Below are 22,223 nucleotides of genomic sequence, written 5' to 3'. Positions count from 1 at the left end.
ACCTCCATCCTGCCATTTCTCAACTTAACAGCACATTTTGTCACCTATGTTTGAAATCAAGAATGGTTTTTCCTAAACGAAACCCTTTCCGTTGTAAGGTTTCGTCTTTCAAAGCCTGATCCTTGCTGACATTAAAATTTACAGAATGGAAGACAAAAGGAACTCTAAATCTTGGCCTTACATCCGATGAGAAATATGTACGGACATCTTTTTTTTTTAGTAGTTTGAACCCTTGAAATTTGAGAATAAAGCTTAATAGCACATCATTAAAACAACAGATGGATAATGTCTACAACCATACGAACAATAATAATTTTATGGTTATAATCACACCTGCCCATCTGATATCTACTTTAAGGTTGGCAGACCTCCTCAACACCTAAAGCGCAAAACAACTTTCGTCTTTAAAATAGCGCAGAAGTTCAGAGACAACTTTTATGATAACAATGTTATTAATAATAACAATGTTATTTATAATCCACTTAACCACATGCCCCTTTTGCTCTTTCTGTGTTTTTGTCTTCTCTGAGGGACCACACAACACTTGTAATGATGTGAGGAGCCGTCCAGACGATAACAAAAGGCAGGGAGCTTGCCAAGACAAGGTCATCTCAGTGCTGTAAACTAATGAGCACAAGACTGACTGGTCAAGATAAAGACAGCCGTTATCTAACTGTACGCTTGGCATCTGGTTACACTCAAACACACCCAACCTACTCTATTGTTCATCAACCCTGACAAGTGATGAAAACCAAACAAAACCCAACGGTATGAAAATTACTAGAGTAAGCTGAACTTGTCTACGCAATGTGTAATTACCAGAGCTGATGTCTGAATGCCTGCACATTGTAATGGGGCCCAGAGAACAGCACAGCTGTGTAAGAAAGCAAGAGCAAAGGGAGAAGCTTAGTGTAACACAAACAGGCACAGTGACAATGAACACCGCAGGCCAGCAAAATCTCACAGATCGTCCTCCCCAAAGAACAAAGAGGTTATTCACCATTTAGCACAGATCATCTCTTGAAATGCAATTGTGAGCCGGACCAAATGACTCTGAAACTTAGAATCACCTTTCTTGCGGGTGGGCATCTTCAGCTTTGAAATCGGCCTTGTGATGTTCTATCTATTGCGTAACGGGCACAAACAGAACAGGCTTCTTCTGGCTGGAGGAGCTGAGGGGGGAAAAGGGGATAAACAACGCCACTGTCTAGACTCTGCTGACTCCCCTGCCTCTCTCTCCTGTCTCCTGAGGTGAACACATGCATGCTGTGTGGTGACCCCTGATCCCCTTCCCAAAAAACAACCAACTCCATGCAGGTGACCACAGTGCCACAGTACCAAACAGTGCCACAAGCACTAACACACACACAGCTAACCTGGGAGTGTGAGCCAGGGTGAAGCGCCTCAGCTGTGTGATGCTGCGGTTGATCATGAGCCTTCGGAAGAGCAGGGGGGAGTTGCGCGGGGAGCTCCGGGGCGAATTGTGGGGTGACATCCTGGGTGAGGAGGAGTTGGTGGGAGAGTCCCCCTTCGACCTGGGCTTCCATTTGGGGTGCGCGGCCCCCCGGCCAACTGGGGGGCGCTCTTCCTCAGAGCTGTCCACGAACACGTCGCTCATGGCCCTGCTGTACACGGGCGTGAGGTCAGGTCGGCCCTCCTCCTGTTAACTACAATCTCCTGAGACCTGTGACACCCTGTGCTCGTTGACCTCCCTCAGATGGCCCTTGCGGCTGGAGACGTACTGCTGCTGTGGCGTTGTCGTCGCGCTGACATTAGTTGTGGGAACACACACGGCTGTCTGTCTGTCCGCTTGGGTCAATGTTTGCTACTGTGCTTATCAGCAGTTCAGCGCTTTGGACATGTCTGCTCCTTCACTGCCCTGATTGCACAAAATAACTTTGGTCCATGGTTAATGGACCAGGCCATCAGCGAGAGTCGGGATCCCTCCCTCTGTGAACTGACTTTGTTTACATAACTTTTAAGGCCCTTCCCTCTGCATGCCTAAATATGGCAGCCCCATTTATTACGACGCTCAAGACGTATGGCACGACTGCACTGACATCCACTCAAAGCTATGCCTGCTAATGACTTCCTTTTTAAGTCCCCTGATGTGTAAATATTGAACAATAGGCCTCGACAAAGCGAAAGGGGAGAGCATGGCAGGGAGGACTGTGACGTCCAAAATTTGCTCCGAGAAATCTGTTTGCTTTTCACATGCTCACAAGTCTACTAGTCACATGAAGAGGCCTCACTATAAAAAGAAAAGAAAGATAACGTTGGAAACCACACGGACACTGTCACGATGCTTCTGTATCACCGAATAAAAGCATTTCCCTGTGGGCTTTGTTTATCTACAGAAAAAAAGGTTTCTTTTCCCTTCCACTTGCAATACTTACTGCTCCCAGCTGGGCCAAGTCCTGTGCAAAATAATCTCAGCGCCTGACATCTGACTTGAAACAAACCAGAAGCATGACATTCTGGCTGCACACGCTAAACTGCACTGAGGTGATCATTCAACATTTCACAAGACATACAACCCTGCGAGCGGAAACAGCCAACTGCAAGAGCCCAGCTCTCAACACTTTACACTCTGTGACATAAAATAAACAAAATCACATAGGACAAAACAGAGAGAGAGAGAGAGAGAGAGAGAGAGAGAGAGAGAGAGAGAGAGAGAGAGAGAGAGAGAGAGAGAGAGAGAGAGAGAGAGAGGGAGAAAGAGAAACTCCCTCCCCTGGACAGCGCAAGTGCTGTTGGGATATTTGTTTGATGATTATTTATTCCAGACTGAAATGTCAGTAGTGTCCTCCACATCTTCTCTGGCAGAGTAAGTCATGTGAGTTACAGGCGGCCTGCTCCTATGTTGCTGCCCCTCTCCTAGTGTCACATGTGGCTCCCCCTGCTGTTCTCTGACTTGCGTCATACTCCCTGACCTTTAACTTGCCCAGCTATGCATCTTACATGCTCTGGCCATGGTACACAAACAAGTTAAAAAGCAAGATATGCTTCTTAAGTGTATCAACCACACTCAAATGCAGCATATAATGCATGAAAACCATCAGATTATGGCTGTAACAATAAACTGTCAATATAAAACTGATGAAGGTTTTTTTTTCTTGTTTCACAGGAATACTGTCATCACATCATACATCACACTCATCACCTAATTTAGACCACAAATATTTTAGATGGAAGCACTGCCATGACAAAACCAAAATGAGGACAGACAATCTTCTGGCCTCCTGGTGGACAACTTATTAGAACACTGCTGCATTATTGGAATATTAGAATATGCATGGAATGGATTGGGTTGATACTCTCAATCGAATTCCAATCACACACACATCCATTTTAAGCATTAAAAAAGACATCCGGGCTGTGTGCTCTGGTCTGATGTAGCCAGCTCAGCTGCAAGCATCACTCATACTGTATAATCACCATGGGCCTAAATTCACTTACCTGTAGGCCTACACATGAACGGATTAACCATAAGGGTCAGTGGAACAGTACCCAGGGGCCCAGTTTTCACCAGCAAGGAGGTACCACATGAGCTTTACAAATGAAGAGTTTAGATGCAAAAAACCCCTAACTCCATTTCTGAAGACCTGCACTTCTATATTTTTAGAGAACCCCGTTGTTGGTTTGGTTTACATTCATGTACTTGATAATACATATTAACAGTTATATTACATAAATGAAATGAAAAATATGCAATTTTGATAGCTTTGTATTAAATAAAAATGAATTAAGATTATTTTCTGAAATGGCACTTAGGGGGTTTTGCATCTGAACTCTTCAAATATTGTTCATAGAGGGGCGCCTGTGACATGTAGTACGGGGGGTTGTCGGGTGTGACCACACACACTGGCTAAATGCGATCCTGGCCGTGTGATAATAGTGAAAACTTACCACGTGCTGTGCAGGCCACCTGTGCATTCCTCCTGGGCCTCTTCTGTGGGGTCGATGTAGAAGGTTGCCGTGCAGGAGGACAGTGCCTGTTGCAGACTCTCCACTTTGCTCCTGAAGGACTGCCCCGAGAACGTCCTGCTTCCCAGCCGCGGGAGGTGCAGAGGTCCAGAGAAGCTTCTCTTAACGGCAAACTTCCGCATTGGCTGTGCTTGGCACACTTCACTGGAGTCCCACTCCCTCTGCATTTGGCACAAGATGTTGACTGAGTATTGTGTGAGCTTACTGTCATTCTCATGCATGGCTGCTCTGGGCTTACTGGCTGGCAGATTGCACCAGCATCAACACAAGCCATGGAAAAGTAATCTAATATTTACACCTTAGTGTTAACAAAATAATAGAACCGTATTAACAAAGGAATTATTCCTTGTGTGTCATTAAACAAAATAGTATTAGCCTATTAAGACTAAGATAAAGTGATTTATTTGTTCCAAAGTTTAGGGTTGAAAATGATTTTTGAAATGGACCATGTAAAAAGAGAGGACATATTTGTTATACAGCGCCATGTTGTCCTGTGCCATTTGTTTGCAAGCCAATTCTTCTACTTCACATTCATACATTTTTATATCACATTTTATTGTCATGTTATTTTTCTTATTATTTCATATTCTCATACTTCTTAGAAACAATTTTAAAGGAAATCTGTGTAACTGTTCTGCTTGTGTCATTTCTGCAAAAACATGCATATTGGTTACATATTTACACCTATATGCATAACCCATTATACTGCTGTGCAAGCATTGTCTTCTTAACCAATAACCCAACAACTAAAAAGTGGAAAAGTTCACCATTCTATAGGCCTAGGCCTACTTGACCAGTTTTCACCAGGAGCCATATGGAATCAAGAAATTAGGGGTTTAAAGTGTTAATCACTAATAGTATGTTTGGCTTCAGCCCTGTGTACTTTCCCAAATGGAATCCTTATAGATTTGTGTGATTCTCTCCTATCCTTTGTTTAGGCTTGTTTTTTTGTTTTCGTTTTAGCCTATGCTCATGCTCTCTTTCAGTGGTTTTCAACCTTTTTGGAGCCAAGGCACACCTTTTTCGAGGACAACGTGCCAAGGCACACCACCAATTGTAAATGTTACCTGAAAATAAAGCCCTATCGCTTATATTAATAACAATGTAGCCTACAGTCACTCTATGATTTTCCACTGCAAACCAGAGGATTTCTCACGCCACACTAGTGTTCCCCGGCACACTCTTTGGAAAACATTGTAGGCCTACTAGTTGATGTACAGGCTTGCTTTTATTGTTCTAGCCTATACTTGTACATGCTTATTTGTATTGTCTTAGCCTATACTCATGTTCTAGTTGATATATTCTACAGGCTAATAATTTCAGGATAGTTGATGATCAGTAATGAGCCCCTCATCTACTTAAGGCCTTGAGTCATTTTACAACCTCTTCTGAAGCACCCTTATCATTAATATGGTCAGTATATGTCCATTACTTAAGTCACAAGTTGCCCACTAAAAATCCACAATTTGGTGAATTTGATTAAGTTCATTGAGGAAATAATGTGTAAAATAAAACCAATGCGTATGTTACTTAGACACTACCATTGAGTGTTATGACAGCTTGCGGCTTCAATTGGTGTTTATCTATAGCAGGGATCTGTTGAGGAATGGTCATATTTCATTTCTGGCATTCTTAAGTAGCAAGCAACAAACAGCACGTAGTCTTTCACAAAGGTTCCTTAGTCGAAAGACAGTCATATCACTTTTTTTTTTTTTTTTTTCAAAGGTTTATAGGCATTTCTGACATTATGTAGCTATTATCTAATAAACAAGAACAAGTATTCAGAACACTGGCAGTGCATGTGGATTATGAGATGTTTCATCCTTGACTCCTTATTTTGTTACAATACAGCATAAAGATATACAGCACGCCACCATGACCAATAACTTAACTCAAGCAATGCTAGCTCTGCTCACTGATGATGATGCTTTTAAGTACCTCAGTGGTCCGGAAGAATTTTGACAGAGAACATGTTTTCTTCATCATCCTGGGCTCTGTATGAAATGGATGTTCGTATTAATGACCGACAACCTGACAGTTTCCCTTCACACCAACAACTACAGTATATTGCTCAAGGCCATGTATAGGAAGCCTACATGTCTTGGCAGCAGTTACTGAATTAAAAGTCACTATTGTAAATAACATATTCTATAAAAAGTACTCAACCATATTTCCTAAAATTATTCCAAAATGGAACAAAATGAATTCACGTGTTTACCTACAATAGCCTTACTGTACCTGTTCAAAAGCTCTGTAAAGGTTCCCCCTCAGGCAAGAATGGATGCATGAAATCTCAAGAACAGCTGATGAAATGTCCACATATTGTCTTTCCTTGAGTACAACTCTCAACAGAAGCCCTGGTCTATGGCAGCAGCAAATCCACACCAGAATTGGTAGTGTAGGTTAAAATACTCACATTAACACTGTCATCCTCATACAACTCACCTAACAGGCTTAACAGGACTATGTCACGAGTGATTTCCAGTGCAGATTAAGTTCAGAGATAAAGTGCATTCAAAGTGTTAGTCCAACAAGTATCGAGTCGCCTAATTTTCTCTGTTCAAAACCTGGACATAATTACAATGGTATATAAAATCATTTAGCGTTCATTCAACGTTTTCCTTAAACAAAATACTGTTCTGAAGGATGAATTCAAAACTTACTGAGCATTCCACAGATACAAAGGCAATTAAAGCTTCTAACAGTTTTTTTGGTACAATACACACCTCAACACGTGCTGGCATTACAGTGGGAAGGCTTAAGCAACTTTTGAAAAACTTAGAATATACTTTCTGATATATTTTGCAAAAATATTACCACCTCTCCAATCAAACTGATCTGTCACAAGATAAATACATTTCATGACAAATAAATATAAATAAATTAATGATATCACAGTCACCCATCATTAATGATCAATACATTAAATAAAATACAAATAAATAACCAAAGCAAAAGAAAAAAATAGACGATATCGGATGTATGGAATGCATATGGGAGTGTCATACATGTTTAAAACTCCTATGATAAAACATTTTTAGAGTTGCAAATACAAACGAACATAACGTGTAATGCAACCTGGCATCCCAAAAGAAAACAAAAAACAGTACACTATATCAGAAACTGAAGCCATCTAAAGCTCTTCAGTCAGTGGTTTCACAGGCATCAATGCTTCTTTATCCACGGTCATATCTTGCGTCTCCTCACCCGTCTCCTCTGCTGCCTGGACAGACTCTCCTGATTAAAAAAAAAAATCTCATTCGTTTCAATATATTCAGGGTCCCCAACATCCTTGTTTACTTATTTAATATTACGCCAATAGAAAATGCTGGGTAGATTTCACAACATTGATAAATAATGTTTCAGGAGTACATCTGAATTCACAGCATTATATTTTGTATGATATTAACAGTATTCAAGTGTGACTAAACCATTACTCTATTACATTAAGAGTGTGTATGTGTTTGTGTGTGTGTGTGTGTGTGTGTGTGTGTGTGTGTGTGTGTGTGTGTGTGTGAGAGAGAGAGAAACATAACCTTAACTGTCACTTATAAACACTTATGGGATGTAGAATGATTTGTTCATCATTGCGTTTGTTCATCATTGTACCATGTACAGTAATGCTATTCTCCTCCAGGGGGAGCTCACTTCAATTCATCAGGCGTAACAACTACAGTCAGTGCTAGAGAGAGAACTCACTGTGTTTCAGGTACGACAGGTAGGTGTCCCATCCCAGGGTAATGATGTTTACATAGATAACACGGTACTTTGCAGGCAGGAAGTAGAAATTGATCATCTGAGCAGCAGGCCAAACACACCAATCTGCCTTCATAATGAAAAAAAAAACATAACGTATAAATGATAGTGCACAATATCTTGATCTCATATTCACATATTACTCATTTCCCACTATACCTTCTGGCAGCTCAGTGAAAACTGCATTTTGCTATGTTAGTGAGTTGGACATGAAAATGCAAAGAGTGGGTAATGGTTAACAAGTAGATGTGCCCATATATTAGGCTTTTACTGACCACCGGACAAGCTCCATTTGGCTGCTATCATGCATGAAGCACAGCTAAGGAAAAACACAAAAGACTTGCGCACTAAGGGAAGAGTGCCGCTGGAAAAAGAGATTAGACTTCCTGGCTACACTTATCCTGAGTGATGTCTTTTAATTATGTATTTATCGCCATTTCATTGTTTGATATATTATTTACATTTCACTACGTCTTCATAATACATAACTGGATCTGCAAGTGTTTCAGGGTTTTACTCATTAAACATTCCCGTGTGAGTCTAGATATTAGGGCTGGGAATCGATCCAAATTTCCTGGATCGATTCGATTCCGATCCAGAAGGTCACCATCCGATTCGATCCACGATCCGATTCAATTCGATTCGATGTCGATCTTCTGTATTGCTGGGTTGTCACTTTACCCATTTATGTCTAGAATTCTAAGACCGGCTATATTTAATATCTCAGCATTTGATGCCCACACAAACATGACATACCTTGGTATGAAAGAAACAAGCAGGAAACTTGGTATTATAGAGATAGGTGGGACAAGACTGACACTATTTACTTGAACAGGCCATGTGTATTTATGCATGTATCCTACATGAATGTGAAAGAGAGCTACAGGATGTGGTTGAGAAAATAGCGCCTATAATCATCGGCAAAAGATCGATCCACAAAGTTGTGAATCGATATCGCAATTTTCAATCATGAATCGCAGATCGATCTTTTGAACCCAGTCCTACTAGATATGCTTAAATTGAATCCATTTCATATTCATCCTAAACTTTCTAGGTACAATCTACTGTCTGATGTTCCGAGAATGCGATCCTTTAGTGTGACTAACCTTGTAGAACTCCCAGAACTTTCCCTTGAATTCCTGACATCCTTCTGACACAGTACCTCCTTCCATAACTCCCATGCCTGAAAACAATCAACAGGAATAGGAAGAAGAATTGAAGTGGTAAAATATATTAGAAAGGCAAAGTAATCCAGTCAACCATTTAAATCAGTGTTTCCCAACCTTTTTTGTTCTGCGTACCCCCTAAGCCATGTTGTCATATGAAGAGTACCCCCCGCATACATGACCTTTATCTATTCTTCTATCCCAAAGTGGCTACACTCCATGTATTTGTTATTATTACATTTCTCCACGTACCCCCTGAGGTATGCTCGCGTACCCCTAGAGGTACACGTACCCCTGGTTGGGAAACACTGATTTAAATCAACTGTCAAGTAGGGAGAAACAGCATTTTGAAAAGCATACAGGTCTCTGATACACTTTCCGTGCATGTTACTACAAGTTATTACTTTTACAAAACTGGTACCATCAAGAAGGACCACAAGGCAACTTACCTAGTTGTAATTACTGATATTATTATCACGCTTATTAGCAAGGGCTAATATATGGTGTGCATGTGTGTGCTTGTGTGTACTTGTGTGTGCGTGCCGTGTACGTGTGCGTGTGTGTGTGCTGGGGGCATATGGTGCTCTGATTTGGGTTCGGGGTGAATCATCCTTTGCCAACTGGTGAAGAGTGAAGGTTTACTACTTTTGATGTATAACTGTATATTGCAGTATGATGAGCTATGATGAGCCATGGTTCTGCCACCGTCACCCCTGAATACTTGGCGCTGGCCCCATTTCACCTGATGTCCCTGATAATAACCTAGTTGCACCCTATAAACTGAAAGGCCCCCGGCTGTGTGCTGTCTCACTTGAGACATGTTTAGAAAAAATAACTTTGATCTTACCAACAAAATACCACAACCCCATGGTGGGTGATGCCACCAGCTGGTCGGTCAGAACTTTCTTGCTGACAGCTGGCAAGGCGTTGCCAACGAAGACTTTATCTAACCATCCGTACCAAAAGTGCATGAATGGACCCATGGAGCATCCCACGGCAAACATGTAACCTGAACAGAGAGGATACAGTCGTTAAAAAAAGAGTGGTCCAAATGTGAGGCAACGCAACACAATAATTCAGCGCCACGAATAATAAACAGGCTACAAGGCTAGCAAACATGTTGGTTTATCTCCCAAATTGTAGGCTACCCAATGAGGTCACATAGAATTTGAAGATGTGTTCTTCTCACCTGTGCGCGTCCAGTCGCGAGGTCTATCCGGGATTATTCTCCTCTCCCTGGCTTGTTGAAGTAAATCCCCGGCAGCAAGCATACCCCCACAACTCACTGTGTTGGTGACTATAAGAAATCTGCCTTTGAAAAGAGGTTTCCAATACCCGGCTATCCGGATAAGAAACTCTCTACTGGACTGTGATATCATAGTTATTACAGAAACAAATACGTATCCAAGAGAAGGTTTGCCAGTGTGATTTTGTTAAGAGCCTGTGGAGGGGAAAAATCCAACAATAAGTATCAGTTGTTTACATTTGATACAGCTAGGAATACATGCTAACGCTAGCAAGTTCATATTTAAGCGGTCAAAAGTACAGTGACATTTTATAACCTGACTTCAAGATTAACGGGACAAGGAAAATACCTTACCTTCAGTAAGTGATCTACGTATGGGTATTACAATAGATCTCACCAGCATACCCATAGCGCATACAACGTTATGCATCCTAGCCATGCCCTACTCTGTCATTCAAACTAGCAATGTGATCACTGGTCATAGTCCTTGCAATAACTTGCTACCTGCTTGCAACCATTGGTTTGCCGCACAGGTTGTATCACAAACATCACAAATGCTGTAGAGTGCGCAGAAAGGGGGAAGCTAATACATTGACACAATAATAATACTACATAATAATAATAGCAATAATATAATAATAATAACACATTGAAGCAAAAACTTACAATAATGTGCTCTTCTCAACTGTTGGTTGTGCCGTCGGTTGGCTGTGCAGACTTAACTATTCATTGCAAAACAACAAAGGTTTCAAAAACATGTCACTGTCATAAGCCTGGTGTCAAAGGTCATTTTTATAGACTCAGGGGGGTAATGTACAGACCAGTTTCTCTTGTCCTTCAAGTATTGGCTGGAGAAGGTAAAAATTCCTGAGTCTGTCTGTGTGTGTGTGTGTGTGTGTGAGAGAGGAGACATTAATAAATTGTGGATTGTGGAGTGCAGCAGCAGTCGACTGTGATCACAGTTTCAAAATATAACAAGTAGAAAATTACTTTTTATTCTGATCTTATCCTTGCATTTTCTACACCTATGGTAAATTAATCAAAGATTAAAGTAAGAAATTTAATTTAAAGTAAGAGATTAAAATAAGAGCAGCGGGAGCTTGGTGTCACTGAGTTTTCTTTCACTTTTCAAGGTTTGCTTCAGAGGACAACCCATTTGATTCTTTAGGGACTTAGAACCTTATGGTTTTATTTAAAATAGCGTTTTAATTTAACTTTTAAAGACACTGTAAACTTTTTAACTTTAAACCAGTTTAAAACACAGCAGCAGCTTCCCTTACATTTTAAATCTTACACAAACCAAGGAAAACCTATTAAGCTGTGGCACTGCCATACCTAGGTGACTGCATGCCTAACCTTAGTATTACAATTTCTTAGAAGTAGCTCAACCTCACTAAAGGCCTGTAATATTCTCGTGAGGTGGCATTGTACACCATCATCCAGATGGGATATGACACTACGTGTAGAATAAAAGTGTGTGTGTGTGTGTGTGTGAGTAAGAATTGTAGAACTAGAACTTTAATTGGCTACTATTTGTCCATGACTTTTAGCCATAGGGTGGTATTCAGACCTGCACCCTCTGGTCTAAAGCCCATCTTCTTTACAATTAGGCCATGGCTATTGTTATTGACATTATTTACATGCAATTCCAACATCTTTATTCCTAAACATAACAGTATTGATTGGATGGACGACTACCATAGAGCTCTCTGATGAGTGCGACAGTCTTTACAAACAACTCTGATGAGTATTGAGTACTGCCGCCCCCTTGTGTTGGCTCTGCTGAAGATAATTCAGATACAACTACAGGAAGGTGCTCCATATAATACACTAAACTGCTCATTAAAAAAATTATATTTAAAAAAACAAACAGTATGGGTTTTTATTTTTGTGTGCTTTTTGGACCTTTATTTTCTGACAGTACAGTATGAGAGCAGACAGGAAGTGAATGGGAGAGAGGAGATAGACTGGGAAGGATCGGCAAATGATCCGGGCCGGAATCGAACCCGGGTTGCCGGCGCAGCAGCCCAGTGCCCTGCCATTACAGCCACGGTAGGGCCAAAAACAGCATGCTTGATTCCTATTTATTTCATCATATTCAACAAGACTTAGTCAATGAAAAACTCCCATGTGCTAAAAAGTATAAATTTTAATGTTCTGCAATTTTATATACATTGTACATCGGATTTCACAAAATGTAATCATGATGAGTGTTATAAACACTCCCAATCACTTCTGGAGCAAGAATCTGTGATATCAAAATTGTGTCTTGTGTAATTTTTCAGCCCATGATTTAAGTATTCTGAAAACATTAAAAAGAATGAAAACATTCAAATATGACATTGAACCTAAAAAGGCATTTAAAACCTGATGCATAAAAAGTGAGAATGTCTCAAATACAGCATTTCAGAAACACATTTTCACAGTGGTCTAGTTAAAACAGTAACTTCTGCTTTTCCCAGTTGCTGCCAGAGTACAAGCCTGTGGTTTCTCGCCCTAGACACAGAGGAATAAAAAAAGTTGAAATCATGTGGCTGTTTTGCAACGCTTTGCTTTGTGTCAGCAAATCTGATCATAATCTCAAACCACAAATGATAACTGACCTTGTACAGACTGCAAACCAGATTGAAGAGGGAGCCCATAGCCTTGTCCTGAAGATCATCAGTGTGCTCCTGGAAATAAACAAGCAATGAAATAAATTAAAAAGACTTCACAATAGCCAGCAGTACACAACAAGATACCAGTATGGGTTCTAAATTTGGTTAATAACCTGACTGCGCGAACCTAGCTGCGCCCAACTCAATCTCTGATTGTTGGAAACCGATGTCGGTCAAAAAAATAGCTTGGTTGGCTGCCAGTGTCTTGCCCCTCCTCATAACATCGTGTTGATAAACACTGAGAACTCATGTATAGACGATGTACATATTTCACAGTTTGCATTGTGACATGATTATGTCAGCTTGGGAGAGATTTGCCATCTGTATGTAAATGTTCTTTCAAAGGGAGGTGCCGCGCCTTTTCTCTTGATGCCAGGTGGGTGCGTAGGCTCCAACAGGTAAACTATAGGATCAAGTACGGGGAACTCGCATACCTTGTATGCCGATGCAATAGTGTCCTTATATTGCACGTTTCGAAAATAAAAAAGTGCTACCCAAGTGAACAGTGCATAATCTGAATGGGACCGAAACGTTTGCACTGTTCACTTGGGTAGCACTTTTTTATTTTCGAAACATGCAATAAAAGGACACTATTGCCTCGGCATACAAGGTGTGCGAGTACCCCTTACTTGATCCATCTGTATGTAAAACCACTCTCGTTAGAGCGTCATCGTGTCATGCAGTACTTACTCCATTGATGGTGATCCAGGGCACGTATTTATGGGGTGGTTTCAGTGCTTTGGTGATGACTGCATTCTGGTGCATCAGTTTGTTTCCCTGGTCGCCCTTCACACAGGTCATGATGTTGTCCCATTTTGATGAGGGGGAGTACAGCTCCAGACACTGGTCATGCAGGCGAGAGAAACATGGCTCGAGTCAGGCGAATAAGCAAGACCCTCAGGATTTTTACTGTTGTTTATTAGTTATTATTGTTGTTATTATTAGTTATTATTACTATTGTTATTATTGTTGTTATTATTGGTAATGTGACATTTTACCTGAGATGGTACTCTTGTCTTACAGAGAGAAAAAAAACAACAGAACAAAACTCCTGACAGAAATGGCCTACCTCAACAAAACACTTACCGTTTGGCCAGCTTTCACCACATCTGAAGAGGCCTCCATACAGAAGATGACAAGGAAGGCAGTTCCTTGATCCACTGAATTAAGTATGCACGTCTGGAAGCACAACAGAGATGGAAAGACATTCAATTCCCAGGATCTAGTAGTAATTTGTGCATTTACAAATTGAATTTACACTCAGTGTCTATGACAAATACAAGTCAATCACCTCAATCATGTTGCCAAGGCATTCCGTTTCTCCATGCTGGCAAGTGAAGTGGTACTGCTTTCCATCAAAGGACTCCTGATTCAGAAATAGGTTAAATCAATACAAACCAAATAGACACATCAAGCAGGCTAGAGTTTAAAATCATTTAGTCTGTATTATTATTATAGGCTAGTTCTTGTTGGTGTTGTAAGTGACTGAGTTAATGCAGTTGTCTTACCTCGGCATTCCCATAAGGTACGAGCTGCACTTTCATGATGTCGTTCAACATCACCCATGTGGGAAACAGCTGTGTGGTGAGAAACTGCCTGCAACCAGGGCAGAGAGATTCAAAGTACAGAGCTACCTCCACCGAGTCAGAGTTTGTGCTGTTGTACTCCAGACACTGTTTAAGCACCTGGGAAAAGAGCAACAAGATGAACAGGCACATCCTTTTAAGATATACTATCCTGAATATGTATGAAGTTTCAGGGGAAGTTATAAGAGCGAAGTATACAGCCTAGAAATATGTGGTAGACTGCCGCAATGAAGCGGCATTAGCGCGTTAGCAATCAAAGTAAACATAGGCCATGTATGCCACTGTTTCCGTAGGCTACAACAATGAAAAGAAGACAATACACAGGCAACCAGAGGTGCACCGAGAGAGAAACACAAAATCAGCCGAAATAATATGTTAAGACAACTTCATAATATCGGCGCGACAAAATGATTTGGTTCACAGGTAAAGTTGGTTGACAACTTGATAACTTACCCCACATTCATTCGCAATTTCCCATGAAGAACACCAAGCCGATGGCGGGTGCCTGCAGGACAAGCTAAAACTTGTGGCCACTACAAAGCAGGCAACAAAAATTAATAACGAAACTCCCTTCATGTTTTACCCAGACAAAGATTATTCCCCCAATGACCAATTCAGGCTAGTTAAGTGAGAACAATTCACACACTGTTCTCACTTCTGAAGTTTTATAGGGGGTTTTGCTTTCGCGATCTATAACATGATTGGTTGAGAAACCACGTGACAAGCGCATCGTCATTAAAATCCAGCAAGATTGCGATTCTTTATGCCAGGCTCCCACCACGAGCCCTAGAAATGATTACACCGTCACAAGACGTTTGAGAAAACAGGTGCGCTCACCTGCTTCTTTTGTCTCTTTTACAAGTTGCATCAAACTAAAGCAAAACAAGGACAGCATCTCATTTGAAATTTCAGACAAAATCATCACCAACATCTCCCCCAATTACACATGAGCCTATCATTAAACGTTTTTATTTCAATAAGTATGCTAAATTAAGAAAATGTGCAAACAATTTGCATGAACTTTCTGGTTATGACAACAGTCATAAACGTGTCTACTATGACCCGACAACGTCTGCATGGGACACGAAAATAAACACACAAATATTTCCCTCAAGAGTAATGCCATAGCCAGAAAGGAATAAAAAAATAGTTGGTTTGTTATTCAAGTGAGTGGGGGAAAATCTCACCTTTCAACATGTCCTTATTTACAACACTGAGGTGGCACATTAAATGATAAAAACAAACAAACAAAAAACAAGTAGCCTATCCAGCTATCCAACAACTATCAACTGCAAAAAGGGAAAAATCCAGGCAACTCCAGGTGAAGAAGAGGAAGTCCATTAAAAAGCCTTTATTGTCTTAGGGCTAAAACATGATTAAAAAAGCTAACATGTTTCGACCGCACTGGTCTTCATCAGGGCTTTATCATCAGGACAAGGTGTATGGCCTCACCTATAAGGTGACACCAGGGTCATGTGACCCCATAGTAAACACCCACCACCCTTCCCAATGCATACTAAGAAAGTAGACCCACTTGAACACCTACTATATACATACTAGACGATTACAACTATGACAGCAAAAAGAAACAAAAATATGCAGTAGAAAAAATATATAGAGTAGAAAGCACAACACGACCCGTTGCGCATACATTATAAAAAACAAGTGAAGTCAATATCCTCGTTTAACCCAGGATGTTCCATGGCCTCTAGGTGATGAATCCAAAAAGTTTCTCTCTGATAAAGTTTTTTCAATCTGTCTCCACCCCTCACTAGTGGTTTCACATATTCCTGTGAACTGCACTTTTTATTTCTACAGAACACAACAGCATTAGTGTAGTAGTCAGGCAGAGGTGTCAAAAGTAAAAGGAAAAGTACCTTTGTGGTGTAATTACAACACTAGCACATGACATTACATAGCTGTTACACCATTTACTCCATTGTACCTAATAAGATAGATAGACTGTGTTACTGAAAAACACTGAAGACCCACCACAAGCATGATCCAACCAGTGCTGAGTTAGCTGATGGTTACACAAGTACATGGGTCTACTGGTTATTCCGATAAGTTACTTGTGTTGGAAGAAAACGGTGTTTGTTTGTTTTTCTCTGTTACTCTTGACACCTCTAGTAGTATGACTAGTATGGTTGCTGCCAATATTATCTGCGCAAAGAGGTTATGAAACTCTGCACTTAAATCCAGTATGCCGTATTCTGGACTTGGACATCAGCAGAGTAAGGAAATAAGGAGTAAGGACTGTACAGGTAGCTGTTAATACCTGCTGGGCATTGCTGCCTGTCGCACCTCCTCCAGTGTTCCATGGACATCGGAGGAGGTGCGACAGGCAGCAATGCCCAGCAGGTATTAGCAGCTAAGACATGAGAGAGGGAAAAATGGATCCTCTCTGCCCAAACACGCAGAATACAACACCAATCAAAGTACTTGCAATTGACAGTGTGGTGGCAAACATTCATAAAGTCCCTCAACGAACATATGAAAATGAATTGAAGAACAAGCATCTTTTAAGTTTCCCTGCAACCCTGTACTGCAGGCTCACAAAGATAAATGTTTTCCATGAAGCAGATTTGCTGCATCTGCCTAGTATCCATGTGATTTTATTCCTTGTCCATGAGGAACCCTTCAGATGTGTCACCAGTCAGTCACATGATTAGTCATACAGTATAACCAGCTCTTGGGAGTCATTGTCCTTATCGCTAGTCACACAGCAGTGAGGCAGCGGATTCAATCACAGAGTAGCATAATATTTATTCTGAGTAGAAACAGAACTGCTTTGCACTCTCGCTTAGCAAAATTATGATGTCAGTTTAAAACGTAATTCGACTGCATGCTTAAATACAGGAACTGTGTACTGTAGGATGGACTTCTAATTTGTTAGAAAACATTTAACTCCTTAATCCAGCAGTTACAGCTACTCGTGTAAAAACATGCTCCATGTCACTTGCTCATCTAGTTTTTTTGCATCAAGTTGATAAGACCGCGATGGAAACAGGTGGAGTAGGTCCTGTACCTATTATGGAGTATAGGAAACACAATATGAAAATCTGTCCAACCGTTGAAATGTTATGGCACAAACAAGAAATCTTGAAAAAGTTGGCCTCCAAACTTTAAGCGGTTCATATACCCATTATAGAGCGTTGGCACACAATATCTGGTGCAAATCTGTCCACCTGTTCAAAAGGTATTGTGTGAACAGAACATCTGCTGTGGAATTACAGATCGGGACTCGCGCAAGGATAGACAACCGGAGAGCAGTAGCAAAGGCCAAATTGACTGAAATGTTGTCCCTTCTTAAAAGGGTCTTTCTTAAACCTGAAAGGAGGGACGTCAGATGTCAGAAATGTTTTGCCAAAGAAATGGTAGTGCTTTCCAACAGTCATTTCCAAACTTGTGACTGACCATTGGAAAAAATTAAACATGACTCTTGTACCTTGCACACTCACATTCAACAGACCTGCAAGAAAAACACCAGAAATCATTCTACCCGGGTAGTTCGTTTTATTTTGTTTTTCATTGTTCATACAGACACATCAGTTCCATTTTCCAATATGTAGCTGTACTGAAGGGTGGCACCGCGGGAACATCGAGCACAGACAAGTTAAAAAAGAAAGTTCAAGTTTAATATTAAAACAAAGACACCAGAATCAAAGAACAATTTGTATTTCAACAGGTAAACCGACTTTAAACAAATCTGCTATTTGGTTCTTTGGATGTAAACATTTTGTAATTGTACAAGTGGGAAAAAAACATCAAGCTAGCTTATTTTAGGATCTGTAGAGATATCAGTTAACACAGATGTAACAAACTCTGACTTCCCCATTCAAGATCCTGACTGGTGCCATCCAGGAAGAAAACAAAATGATATAATCATCTTATGATAAAGAGCCATTGGTCAGCCAAACCACCAAAATGTGTACCTCTCAAAGATACTGAACATGTTAAACTGTACATGTAAGTTAAAAAAAGGAAAACTCTAAACTTCAGTTAGTTAAAAGTGTGCTTTGTAGTGCATTCTAATTATTGCCAATACTAAACAAAAACAACCGTTTAAAACAGTTTCCATTCAAATTACACCTGCAGAGGTAAGTGTGAAGAGCTTACTGCAGATTCCTTACCGATGCATAACCGTTTCCCCATTCAATTAGCAAGGTAGCTAGCTTTATTCTTTTTATGACAATCTAGAAGAAGTAATTGATATTATTGCTTATTTATTATTATTATTATTTTAATAATTATAAGCCAGAAGTAACATTACTGTAGTTAGGTAGAATTATTTGGCTTCATATATTCTAGGGAACCAAGTGCCTGCCCATGGCACCCGCTCATGCATCATGTATGGGTCTCCTGATTGGTTCAGATAGGCTTTGAATTCCATCAAAATACGTTTCATTTGTAATCACCAAGCATTTGGCTGTTAGTTCACATTTACATTTTTTTTTCCTAGAGGAGGGGGTGGTCATGAAGGAAACCTCAAGTGCTGATCAAGTCGGTCACACCTAACTTGTGACAGCTCACAGCTGTTGCAATATGGAGGATAACGCGGCAGTGTGCTATTTGTGATGAGTAACAGCGACCGTTGCAACACCAAAATCCCACAATAAACATCCCTTCGGAAATCTCTTGACACAAAAACCCACATACAAAAAGTCTCGACCTACACACACCTCAGAACTTTTCTCTTAGACTGTACAAAGGCTCAAGGCACTTCATGAATATGTACAAAGGCTCAAAGGCACTTCATGAATCTCACCTAAACACTGCCACAATACACTTGCTCAGGCCTCCGGACTACGACAAACAACCAAATTCTACGCAAATCTGACAAAATTCCAACAACCATCTCATTCGGTTTCTCATCATTCTTGTTTAAATGCTTTTCTATTTACCAAAAGTGCTGCTTATTATGTTTCATAATAAAATCTTGAAATGAAAAGGTTTAAGCATATATTTTAGAGGACAAAATAATTTGATATCCGTCCTGTGTTGAGCACCAATATTCATTACATGACTTTTTTTTTTTCAATCGAAACTTCTGACACACACATGTCCCTCAATGATTTCATATACTGATATAATCTTACCCTAAAACAATTCAACATTTAGAGCTACATCTCTTTTCTAACCAAATCAAGACCAACCTGTGCAGGGCACCCTCTTGGACAGAGGTTAATTACACTTTCTGGTTGCAGTAACAGCCCCGTGGATACTCTCGAACACTGTATACAACTAGCCATAAAAGAAGTGCACTTGGTGAGAATTATAGAACAGCTGAAAGCACTCGCGCGCTCTCTCTCTCCCCCTCTCTCTCTCTCTCTCTCTCTCTCTCTCTCTAATGGAAAATCTGACCAGAGTGGTCATGGTTATTGTTATGGATGAACCATTTGGGGGAAAAAAATGGGCTGACACCAACACAGTGATAAAAATTTGCCTGATACTGACTTGAAAAAAACAAAAAAACAAACATATAATGATGTGATGCAACATTTTTTTAAACCCATGTGTTGGTGCAGCCCGACTTATTGTCCTTATGGAAAAATATATATATATAAAAAAAACAGCTTTCCGAAGACAGCAGATGATGGCCGCGCTGTGCCAGCAGAACAGGTTTTAGCACACAGCCTTTAGATTTTCATCTCAAAAGTGTGATGCATCAGTGACCCAAAACAGGATGACACTCATCATACCTGCTCCCACGGCTGGCATGTAAAGCTGCTGCATGGCACTACTAACTGGTCAAAAGAATCGCAGATCATTCTCTGTGGCTATTAGCAAAAACAAAAAACAAACAAACAAAACAAAAAAAAGACTAGACGCCTACAAAATGGCAGCATCAATCTGGATAATGTTGAATTACACGCATATAAAAAGGGGGTGCGGGGGGTGGTCAAGACTGCTCCACATGTGAAAACTGCCACTATTCACTTTTTTCACATCTTCAAAATGTCACATGTAAGGAGTCCACTGTGAAGATGAACGAAATACATCACATGCATCAACTCGTGTGTCCAGACACACTTACGTACACCAACAGGCGAGAGATCCCACAGCAGTGTCAAGAGTTCAAATATACATTGTCCATCCTAAAGCCACAACGTTCTCATTTTCTCCACGTCCCGCATTCATTCACCAAACTCTGCAATCCACGTCCTTTTCATTCACATACGTAGTAGGTCAAGTCTAGCTTAATGGCACTTAATCAAGCTTTTACGGAATAGATAGAAAATAACTGCTCCACAAAAAGAGCCTGAAAGACTTTCAAACTCTCTCTTTTAAAAAAAAAAAGGAAAAAAAAGTAACAAACTATATCTTAACAGTCATTTTTGTAATCTTTTTTTTTTTTTTTTTTTTTTAACTATTAAGTAAGAGTACTTCAGCCAGTACACTTGCTAGGATTATTGCTGCTGCTGCTTTTGTCTGATACAGAACATGATGGGCTGGAAAAAGAGCGCCACATTTAATCACCATTCTCTCTACGAACAGCACACTTCAGATTTTTAGTGCTTTGTCGCTTGTTTTTGTTTTGTTTTTTTGTTTTTTATTTGTTTTACCCCATCATCAACAGATTTTTCATTTTATTTTTGCTACAACTATAAACGTCTTGAGCGAATGAATGCTGTGCACTCCTGCTGTGTCATTAGTACCGTGTTCATCTGGGCTGCTGGGCAAGCACTGGGTAGGCGAGGGTTACATTCAGAGAGTCGTTGTGCTGGACAAGGGACGCGTGCCTGTAGTGAAGCACCAGGCTCCTCAGGGAACTGTACAGATTGTATGGCTCGGCGAAGCCATAGCCCGTGGCCGTCTTGTAGATCACACAGTGCTTCACCTCCCCTTCAACCCTGTGGTAGAGAATGCAGACACGCAGACAGACAAGCAGACAGATACAGAAAGTCAGTTCTGGTCACACACACGCAAACACGCACACACAGCTATCATGTTTGTTCAATCTTGACACGTTCTCTGTCAAGGGTGAGATTACCCACGATACTAAACAGAGATCGTGGTTTCGTTTGTGATTGTTGGCAGAGCCGGAGCCACAAAAATCCCCCATCACTTCCTGGTGGAGGAGTTCCCCTTACTGTGGAAGTGGCAGCGCTACACACGCAGCGCGGGTGCAGTAACCCGCAGCAACAAGGTGCAGCATTGTCTTTCCAGATTATCTGGGTTTTGAAAATCTTATGCCATGGACAGCACCGCATGTAGACAGGCACATCATTTTGTACCTACTAGGGCTGGGTAAAATAATCGAGTTAATCGAGAATCGAATCAAAATTCACATAATCGATTCACAGGGCACAAAATCGATTTTTTGGCTTTTTCTTTTTGTTCTTTTTGTTTAATTTAGGTCTATGGAAAATATCCAGTAGGTATTAGTCAATTAGGCCTAGGCCTACTTATTACAAATGAGCAATCTGTTAACACAGTCAAGCCACAGCCCTTTGACATTTTTATATAATAATAGGCAACAGCATCTTTTGGGGGAAATCCTGGCACCAAGAAGGGAACGGATTGAATCGTTTCGGAATGAATCGAATCAAATCGAATTGAATCGTGATTAACCGATTCAAAGCCTTAAGAATCAAAATCGAATCGATACAGGAACATGGCTGCGATACCCAGCCCTAGTACCTACTGACCTCCCTTTTAGCCATTCTAATGACGTGTGCTTGTGTTACTGGTGAAGGAGATTTTTTTTCAAGGAGATTTTTGATCAACTGAACAAAGCTACTCTACAGTATGTCTGATTTCAATTCATGCCCAAGTATAGCTTCTCAATGACATTTTGACTTCTAAACAATTGTTTGCCCAT

At 40.6% G+C, this 22,223-nt stretch overlaps 4 protein-coding genes and 1 long non-coding RNA gene across 8 annotated transcripts in view; 1 reads left to right on the top strand and 4 right to left on the bottom strand.

Annotated features, from left to right (window-relative positions):
- The window catches only part of pde4ca (phosphodiesterase 4C, cAMP-specific a), a 49,446-nt gene extending 43,141 nt beyond the window's left edge, over positions 1-6,305 (bottom strand). Inside the window, exons 1-3 of one of the 2 annotated variants that reach the window (XM_063219143.1) lie at positions 6,226-6,305; positions 5,926-5,981; positions 3,910-4,148 (exon numbers count right to left, since the gene is read on the bottom strand). In XM_063219143.1, the coding sequence (XP_063075213.1) occupies positions 3,910-4,148; positions 5,926-5,973 (287 nt within the window). In that variant the 5' untranslated portion in view covers positions 5,974-5,981; positions 6,226-6,305. Of the gene's footprint in view, positions 1-3,909; positions 4,149-5,925; positions 5,982-6,225 lie in introns of those variants that run through there. The other variant, XM_063219144.1, reaches the window with a different exon arrangement.
- An 802-nt stretch (positions 6,306-7,107) lies between these two features.
- mpv17l2 (MPV17 mitochondrial inner membrane protein like 2) lies at positions 7,108-10,971 on the bottom strand. Of its 2 annotated transcripts, none has more exons than XM_063219149.1 (6): positions 10,822-10,971; positions 10,099-10,350; positions 9,757-9,918; positions 8,850-8,926; positions 7,687-7,813; positions 7,108-7,224 (listed from the first exon to the last, which is right to left on the bottom strand). In XM_063219149.1, the coding sequence occupies exons 2-6, from the start codon at positions 10,286-10,288 to the stop codon at positions 7,121-7,123; spliced, it is 660 nt and encodes a 219-aa protein (XP_063075219.1). In that variant the 5' UTR covers positions 10,289-10,350; positions 10,822-10,971; the 3' UTR covers positions 7,108-7,120. The 2 variants fall into 2 exon arrangements, with proteins under 2 accessions (XP_063075219.1, XP_063075218.1); XM_063219148.1 differs by lacking the exon at positions 10,822-10,971 and adding an exon at positions 10,510-10,626.
- On the top strand, positions 10,360-12,187 carry LOC134465477 (uncharacterized). The gene is made up of 3 exons (XR_010038160.1): positions 10,360-10,514; positions 11,832-11,968; positions 12,077-12,187. It is a non-coding gene; the product is annotated as an uncharacterized LOC134465477 (long non-coding RNA).
- Positions 12,188-12,286: 99 nt separating this feature from the next.
- Positions 12,287-15,072, bottom strand: ifi30a (IFI30 lysosomal thiol reductase a). The gene is made up of 7 exons (XM_063219147.1): positions 14,852-15,072; positions 14,321-14,497; positions 14,104-14,178; positions 13,899-13,991; positions 13,503-13,655; positions 12,759-12,827; positions 12,287-12,651 (listed from the first exon to the last, which is right to left on the bottom strand). The coding sequence occupies exons 1-7, from the start codon at positions 14,972-14,974 to the stop codon at positions 12,586-12,588; spliced, it is 756 nt and encodes a 251-aa protein (XP_063075217.1). The 5' UTR covers positions 14,975-15,072; the 3' UTR covers positions 12,287-12,585.
- Positions 15,073-17,872: 2,800 nt separating this feature from the next.
- Positions 17,873-22,223, bottom strand: part of pik3r2 (phosphoinositide-3-kinase, regulatory subunit 2 (beta)) — a 35,347-nt gene continuing 30,996 nt past the window's right edge. For both annotated transcript variants that reach the window (XM_063219141.1, XM_063219140.1), the window contains one exon: positions 17,873-21,252. In XM_063219141.1, coding sequence (XP_063075211.1) covers positions 21,063-21,252 — 190 coding nt within the window. In that variant the 3' untranslated portion in view covers positions 17,873-21,062. The remainder of the gene's footprint in view (positions 21,253-22,223) is intronic.

This window comes from Engraulis encrasicolus, chromosome 16, assembly GCF_034702125.1.
Source record: "Engraulis encrasicolus isolate BLACKSEA-1 chromosome 16, IST_EnEncr_1.0, whole genome shotgun sequence".
Lineage (NCBI taxonomy): Eukaryota > Metazoa > Chordata > Actinopteri > Clupeiformes > Engraulidae > Engraulis > Engraulis encrasicolus.
The sequence above is the reverse complement of the archived record's forward strand: the minus strand, read 5'-3'. Positions and strand labels throughout refer to the sequence as shown.